The sequence below is a fragment of the Fukomys damarensis genome, unplaced genomic scaffold (assembly GCF_012274545.1).
Source record: "Fukomys damarensis isolate Sample0158 unplaced genomic scaffold, DMR_v1.0_HiC HiC_scaffold_30, whole genome shotgun sequence".
Classification (NCBI taxonomy): Eukaryota; Metazoa; Chordata; class Mammalia; order Rodentia; family Bathyergidae; genus Fukomys; species Fukomys damarensis.
Genome location: NW_022900942.1, coordinates 68,797,738 through 68,806,251, shown reverse-complemented (window position 1 = coordinate 68,806,251; position 8,514 = coordinate 68,797,738). Strand labels below are relative to the sequence as shown.

The window sequence follows — 8,514 nt, the reverse complement described above, 5'->3', positions numbered from 1 at the left end:
ACACAACCCACATCCGACACGGCCCCTTGGCCCAGGCTTCTTTGCTCCACAGGTGGAAGCTATGAACTGGCCAAGGCAGCTCTGTTCGCAGTCTTGATGTCACTGGGGGACACTGGATAGTGCTGGGTGCCAGCCCATGACAGTGAGCTGCCAGTCTCTGTCACTGCCAACCATCTCCCCCAGGCCAACTCTGCCACTGTCTCTGCTGCCAGTCTTTACTGGCCTCTGGGGCACTTCAGTTCTAACTGCTCTGAATGACCGCTCTGTCCACGCTGCTCAGGATAAAATTCCGAGTAGACTGCAGGACTTCTGGAGCCCACATTACTTAAGAAGAAAATGAGGTTTATAGAACACCAAGCTGAGTCTTGGACGGGACGTGCGTACGTGTGCGTGTGCGTGTGCGTGTGTGTGTGTGTGTGTGTGTGTGCAGTAGGAAGCCCCTAGACCAACCTGAGGGCAGGAAATGCTAAGGCAGTCAGGGGTAGGGCTAAACCATGGAATCTTCTGGAAGGCTTGCAGGGTTGCTATACAACCAAGTGCCCGGCCCCTCCCACCCTGGCTTGGCCCAACAGGGTGCCCCTTTCCTCCTCCCAGAAGTCAGTGGCAGGTCTGAGGTGGCAAAAGCTGGGAGGGCACCGCGATCTCACACTGGAAAGAGCCTGACCACAGGGAGAAACCTGAAAATGTCCCCACCACTGGAGGAAGGCCAGGGAAATAGGGAGGGGCAGCCGCTGGCCGATCTGCTCCTCCACCACACAATAAAAGTGAGGACCAGCAGCCAGGCATGGTGGCACACGCCTGTAATCCCAGCACTCAGGAGGCTGAGGCAGGAGGATTGCTGTGAGTTTGAGACCAGCCTGGGTTACATAGTGAGTTCCAGGTCAGTCTCAACTATACAGTGAGACCCTGTCAAAAAAAAAAAAAGTGAGGACCAGCTCCACAGCGTGCCCACGGAAGGCACACGATCCAGTGGCTTTTAGTCATCAATTTTACAGTCAGTTTTAGAACACTTTCATCACCCCAGAAGGAAGCCCTTTCCCTATTCCCAGGCAGCAATCAGGATGGACTTTCCCTCTGTGGGCTCACCACTCTGGACACTTCTCTAATGGAATCCAACTGTCCATCTGCGTTGCCACAGGTATCTATCTGTGCCTGCTTCCTGCTCCATGCCCTTTATGACCTGCCGTGTGGACGGGGCCTGCAGGTCCCCCTCATCAGCTCAGGCCCAAGTGGGCCGTTTCCACCTTCCCAGGGACATTTCAGGGAGTAAATCAATGTTTAACTTCTCTTTTTTAGTACCAGAGATTGAGCTTCGGACCTTGGGACCGCGAGGCAGGCAGCGGCACAATGAAGCTACATCCTTGGCCCCAGTGTTTAACTTCTTGAAAAACTGCCAGACCGTATCCAAAGCAGCTGCAACATTTACCGTCCCGCCAGTACGGTCTGCGGTTCTGATTTCTCCACCCCCCACATTTGTTAGAATCTGGCTTCCTAAAGTCACCCCGCAGCAGGCAAAGGTGGTGGCGGAGTAACTCTGACCTTTCCCTGGTGGCTGACGGTGTCAGCGTCTTTCTTCACACGCTGCATCCTTCACTCAGGGGTTTCTTCTGCTCATTTCCCAAACACAGCTCATCTCCCCCGGGCTACACCTGCACCGTCTGCCTGACTTCAGGAAATGGAAGCTGTGTGTTGGTAGCAGCCTGGCCTTTGATTCGGTTTCTATCTTAGGTTTATGTCGACACAGACCCACCTCACTCATTCTGAGAGACTCAGCTGTGACACAGCCGGAGGGGGCCACCTATATCGACGTCTGTGCACCTCACGGTAGTTCGGCCAGGACGGAATTCACAGGGAGGTGGATGCTGTCCCAGACACCAGGTCCCCACTCTATCTGCTGAGCTGCAGACAGCAGGAGCCAGGCACTCCTGAGCCAGGGGACAGCAGGTGTGGCCCTGGCAGGCCAATGCCGTGACCCCTACCTGGGCTGCTGCAGGCCCAGCCAGCTCTGCTCCGGGCCCAGGGATGGGTGGACTCAGGCCCATGGGGCTGACAGCGCAGGACCTCTGGCAGGAGCCCCGGGGCAGAGTGCAACACCGTAGGGTCTGGCTCTTCCTGTGGTCTCGTCTGTGGTACTGCAGAATCCACTGATGCCAGGCATAGGGAGACCTAGCATCTGTGCTGAAACTCGACTCTGGCCTCGAAGGTCAGAGACCAGAGCAGTCGCCATCATGGAGGACAGGCTGGGCTTCGGTGGGCACGGCCAGCTCCTCCAGCATTCCTGCCCAACAGCAGAAGCAGGTGGTCCTTCACTGTCCAGAGTAGTGGGCTCTTCCACCTGCCTCCCTCCTCTCCGAGCGCTGGGAGAGGCAGTAAATGGGGCCCCAGAGCTTTTTGTCTGCAAACCAGGACATAAAAGCTTGTGAAACTCCTGGAGGTCACTGCAGCCTGCTTGCACTCAATGACTCTGTGTGTGGCTTAGACACTCGCATGGATCTTGTCAGCAGGAACTTTAGAGATGCCAACTCCGGAACAGAAGAGCAAAGACAGAAACCGAGGACTGATACAGGACTGAGAAGGAGAGGACTAGGCCCACCAGCTGTCATGAGCGGGAAGGCTCAGCGCGGGGTGTTCAGAAAACACCCGCAGACCACAAAGCACACAAGCATACTTGGTAACCGGTCTGCGGTGCTCAGCCAGCCTGGCCCAGGCGACACAGCGTCTCACCTCAAGGAGACCCAGGGAGGCTTTATATCACAAAGCGCAGGCAGCTTTGCACAACAAGCTTCACTGTAAGGGCTCACTGTTCTTTCCCACCCCAGATGGCTGCATACAGCATCTGTGCCATTCCACTCTGACCTGTCCCATCCTAGGAAGGGGACTCCCCTGGGCCAGCTTCCTCCAGGAAGCCATGCCCTCCCCGGGGCTCGGGTGACGCTGGCGTCCCTCAGCCATGTGGGCCACACTCCTCCAGCGCACGCCTGGGCTGAGCATCTCAAAATGGTCAAAGGAGCGGTTTCTGCGCAGAGGGCGATCCGGCATTCACAACACAAAATGAGGTTTGAATATTTATTGTGAGTAGGCTGCATTTTGCCAAGACATACAAAGATCTCTTACCACAATTCTCTTGTTCCGGCTTTAAAATATTAGCTGTCACTCTTTCACAGGTCTGGTGAGAAAGTCTTTCTCTACTCTTTTCCCTCGAATGCAATTACCACCTCATTCAGGGGCCTCTGTGGCCACCTCATCTTGCAGGCTGTGCTGATTGTGCGGGTGACATAGCCACAAAGCAGCGTGACTGACGGACCTGACAGCTCAGGCTGCAGATAGGCGGCCACCACGCGGGCGGCTTTTGTGAGCTGTGTCCCAGCCACAGCCTCCCAGGGACGGGAGGGAAGGTGTGAGCCAGGGCGACAGCCACCCTTCCCGGTATGGGCGAGGGCACAGCACAGGCACCAGGGCGAGAGGCTTCCAGGAAGCCCGGCTCTCCACAGTGGAGCAGGCGCTGCAGGGCAGGCTGTGTGGATGCCACACCACCAGCAGGTGCACAAAGCTCTGCTCGGCTGCCATCAAACCCCCCGGGGCCAGACATCGGGTCTCCCCAGCTCTGGTCACAGCTGGTCCAGTCTCTGACTCCGTCTTCTCCCACTAAGGCTCGTGTGACAGAAATACCTGCAGGAAGGAGCAGCAGCCCTGGACCACTGTCCAGAGACGCCTGACCGTGGGCACACTTCCCCAAAGTTTAGACACCCAGCAACAGCTGTTTCCCTTACTAAAGGGTTATAAACCACGTGTGGAGCTGCAAGCCTTTACTTCCAACCCTTGGGAGGCTGAGGCAGGAGGGCTGCAAATGTGAGTCCCACCGGGGCCATGTAGTGAGACTGTCTCAAGACAGGGTGAGGAGCGTGGCTCAGTAGCTTAGTGTGAGGCCTCAGGTTTGATCCCCAGTACTGAAAAGAGAACGCTCCACACGCTGCTGGCTGCTTTTTCTCTCCATCTTGGCCCTTCTGCCTGATCTTCGATTGGCTCTCAGAGGTTGTGGGCTCAGGCTCTGGGAGGGACTCCATCCATTGCCTCGAGACACCAGGAGCTCCTTCACGGCCCAAAGACTCAAACACCTGAGACACGCGGCCCTCGCAGTGACCTCGACTGGCATGAAAGCAAATGGGGAAACCAACGTGGGATGCAGCACAGCAACCAGCACAGCACTGGCTGTGCTTCCGCAGCTGCCTGAGGCCAAGGGGGCACAGCCAGGACACCTGGCCAACCCCACCTGGCAGTGCCCGAGGGCAACGTAGCCCGAGGGCAACGTAGCCCCAATGCCCTGCGGGATCTGCTGCGGACATCACGCGGGAATGCAGCCCCCAGAGCCACAGCTGAGTGACACCCAGAAAGGCGACTGTCGAGTCCTCACGGCACCAGGGAGACTGACACTCCGTGATCCACCAGGGCCACTGCAAGCACCTCCAGGGGCTCGAGGGAAACCCAGCAGACTTCTCCCAAAGCCTCCGAGAAAGATACTGGCACCGAGCAGCACCTGCCTGCCCAACAGCGGGAGCCCGTGGTGAGGAGCACGGTCTTAGCGCCACACCTGAGGGCTTCCTGTCAGTGGAAACAATGCTTGGACTTTAAAATCTTGCAGCAAACACCTGCATTTACATTTTCTTTTTAAAAACATCACTCAGCCAGGCACAGGGCTCAGGCCTGTCCTCCTAGCTCCTCAGGAGGCTGAGGCAGGAGGGTCATGAGTTCCAGGCCGGCTCAGTGGCACAGCTGAGACTATGTGAGGCAGGGTCCAGTCCCCAGTACTGAACAAAGGTGTCCAGACAGACACACAGAAGCACACTACTTCTCACACAGCACACTGACTATTCAGAAGTAGTCCCCAGCCTGCCGCGCACGTGGTGCTAACCCATCCCAGGGGAGAGGGAGATTTGCTCTCCAAGTTCGGTGCTTCCGTGATGTGCATGGGCTGCCACTGAGAACAGCACCTAGGGTGGGTGCTGCCCGCTCTGGGGCCGGTGCCCTGGGGCCGGTGCCCTGGGACTCAGCACCACCCCACGCTAGAAGAGCTGCGCTCCAGGCCACAACGCACAAAGCCGAGGCGCACAGAGCCTCGCCATTCCTGCTCATCCTCCCGCCTCTGTCCTGAGGAGACCGTGACCTGAACACCTCTTGATCAAGCCCAAGGGACATGCAGCTTCCCGGGCCTGACTTGCAGTGGACCTGGGCAGCCCACCACCTCCCACAACCCGCAGACCTGAGAGACCCCTAGGGTTTGGACCCTGCGTGTCCCTGAGGGACCCTGTGCCAAGGCGTGGGCCCCAGCCTGTGATGCTGAGGTGGTGGAGCCTTCAGCGGGAAGGGCTTGAAGGAGGTGTGGTCACTGGGACCCCTGCCCTTCCTCTCCTGGCACCACAGGTAAGCAGTCTCCTCTGCCATTTGCTCCCCCAGGATGGACAGCACCACCACAGGCTAGGAGCAACAGAGCCAAAGCAACCTCGGCCTGAAGCCCGGGAGACCACAACCAGGCCAATCTGTCCAAGGTCATCTCCTTAGTGTCTCACCCTCCTGGTGCTGCTGCCCACCTCCCAGCCCTGCTCCGCTCAGCCTTCCCCAGTGCCTGCCACCCAGCCCTCTCCCGACCTGGGTGCCTACCCACAGTCAGGTGTCTTCTTTGGGAGGTGCAGGTCTTCAACCAGGCCAGTTCTGGGGATCAGCCTAGCAGGTGTGAGAGTGGTAGTGAGGTGATGTTCAGCCCACACTCCTCTTGCTCCCCTGCCTACCAAGCTCGTGAACTGCAGGATTCATGCGGCACATTTTGCAGTCTGCTAGAAGCCACCTTTGAAGAAGACAGTCACCAAGCCAGTTTATATGCTGTGTGTCCCCATCACTGCCCCTGTGCTGTCCACTGCAGAAGAGGGCTCTGAGGTTGGCCTGTCTCAGGGATCCCTATCTCCCCTTCCTGGGGGTGCAGTGCTCAGGAGAGGAAGTGTCAGGAAGTGACGGCCAGGCTTGCCTATGGCCTCCCTGGGCAGAACCAAGCCCTCTGTCAGGGTTGTGGGGATGGCCAGGTCCAGTCCTGACAGCCATGTTTACTGGCTCAGCTCAGTCAGAGAGCGTGAAACAATAGGACCCAGAGAGTCACACACATCTGGAAATTTAGTGCACAGTAGCCCTGGTGTTCCAGTGGGAAAGTACTGCTGATGTATTCAAGTATGTCCTGGTGAATCACGTGTCAAAAGTGAAACTCTGGGTCTGGGTGTACCTCCTTGTACAGCACCCAGGGCTGCCCTCCCCAAGGCACAGGGCGCCAGTGACAAGGCGCCCATGACAGGGCTGGGCTAATCCTGTCCTGGCCATGACAACCTGGCCTAATGGTGAGGAGTTTGGTTTTTGTTTGGTTTTGGGGTGTGTGTGTGTGTGTGTGTGTGTGTGTGTGTGTGTACAGTACTGGAATTGAACCCAGGGCATCTTCACTGAGCTACATCTCCAGCTTTTATTGTTATCTTTTTAAATTTTGAGTCAGTTTCTTGCTAATTATAAGCTTCCTAGGCTGGGCTTGAACCTGTGATCTTGCTGCCTCAGCCTCCTAGAGTGTTGGGATTACAGGCATGGACCACCATGCCAGGTTCCAAAGGAGAATTAATCATAAAAAGATCAATGGTTGCTGGACTATCTCTTTTATATGTAATTATTTACCAATGTAGCTGAGGTAGAGCTTTTTAACTCTGCAATGTATTTTAAGGCAGTGCCTACGGTTACTTACTCCTGTAAATAAAGTACCATAAACTTCATGGCATAAAATAATGAGCTTTACAGCTTCTGAGTGAGAGTGGCCAGCTGCTGGTGAGACCCCCTAACCCCCACCACATGGGGTTCCCAGGATGGCAACTGCTTCACTACTGCCAGCACATGAAGCCTGGGGTGATGGCCCAGGCCAGTTATCCCAGCACTCTGGGAGGCCGAGGCAGGACAACTGCAAGTGGAATCTCAGACTGGACTGCCCCATAAAAAGCCAGCTAGGGAGATGTCAGCGACGTGGCAGCACCACAGAGGAAGTGAGGTCCCCGTGGAGCTGCTGTCCCCCGTGGAGAGGAAGGGACTCTGTAGGCCAGAGCGTGAGGTGGGGCACTGCCCATTAGCGCACACACTGCTCACTCATGCCAACTGGCCAGGGCACTCCAGGAAGCCACTGTCATTCTCCCACCCAGAGCACGGGGACCCGGGGATGGCACACAGACAGCATTGAGCCAGCTCCTCATCCTCTAAGGAAAATGTACTTTAAAAAGCAAACTGAACTGCGTCTCATTGTCGTGTGTCCCTGGCCCATCCAGGGAGACTGGGATCACCAACAGCGTCTCCAGCACTCCCACCTGAGGCACAGCGTCACCGCAAGGGTGATGGGACAGAGGACCCACAAAGTGGCATTCGGAGGCTTAACTACGCGAGCAAGCCTAAAACCAAGTAACTTCCATCAAATCTGAAGAGTGAGCCTAGCTACAGCCCGGGGGTCTAGGGAGCTCCAGAGGCGGAGGTGGAGACCACGCAAGGGTGCGAGTGAGCTGACTCGGGCTGGGAAGTGGCGCCCTGCCCGGGAAGACACGGGCAAGCAGCCCACCAGGCAGCGGCTGGGAACAGCTCTAACCGCGGAACTGGTTTCCAATGAAATACCAAGGTTTAGGGAGAACTGAGGACTCCGAGGTGGACACCGCGACACGGGCTCCTGCCCGCCGGAGCAACACAAGGAGTCACTGTCAGGCCTTCTCCGCCCCTGCAGGGGACAGAAGGCTGCGGCCCGGGGCAGGAGAGCCCTGCGCAGTCCCGGCGGCCCTGAAGAGGTCACGAAGGCAGACAGCCAGGTGGGAAGGGCCCACGGGGGGCGCCCAGAGGCTGGGATACCAGCTCAGGAGCCCTGCTCTGCCAACAGCTCTGAAAACGACCGGCTGGGAGGGCTGCAGATCCACGCAAGGCGCGGTCCTGCCACCCACGAGGCTGAGGCGGGAGGATTCCTCAAGCAGGGGCTCCACCGGCCTGGGCAGCGAGGGAGGCCCCGGCTCAAAAGTCAAGGAGTCAACGAGTCGATCGCCTGATCTATGGGGAAGTCGCTTTTAAACGTTTTAAATTAACCTCCTGGGTGTCACGGAAAGCACACCTGGGGAGCGGTCTTGCTCTCCTCCACCCCGACCCACCCTCCCTTCCACGCGGCCCCGAGTCCTCCGCCCAGGAGTGGGGACAGAGGCCGCAGACAGACTGGTCGTGCGAGGGAGACACCGAGGTGCTACTCCAGCTTACACGACGGCGGGAGGCACGGCGGGTGCAAAAGGACGTTTATTTTCGGATATATCTCGTTAAAATACATGCCACGTCTATTCAGAACATCATGATGCAAAAATCGAACTCTGCGCACCGCGAGACTTCAGGGCGCTCGGCAGACGGGCCTCAGTCTCCCTCCAGGGCCTCCCCGCGCAGATGCACGGCGGTGCTGTGGCCTTCGTCCGTCTGGATGAGCAGCAG

At 57.5% G+C, this 8,514-nt stretch overlaps 1 protein-coding gene across 1 annotated transcript in view; it reads right to left on the bottom strand.

Moving 5' to 3' along the window:
- Positions 1-8,310: 8,310 nt before the first annotated feature.
- Cep192 (centrosomal protein 192) overlaps positions 8,311-8,514 on the bottom strand; it is a 70,801-nt gene continuing 70,597 nt past the window's right edge. Inside the window, exon 46 of the mRNA XM_033757424.1 lies at positions 8,311-8,513. Coding sequence (XP_033613315.1) covers positions 8,440-8,513 — 74 coding nt within the window. The 3' untranslated portion in view covers positions 8,311-8,439. The remainder of the gene's footprint in view (position 8,514) is intronic.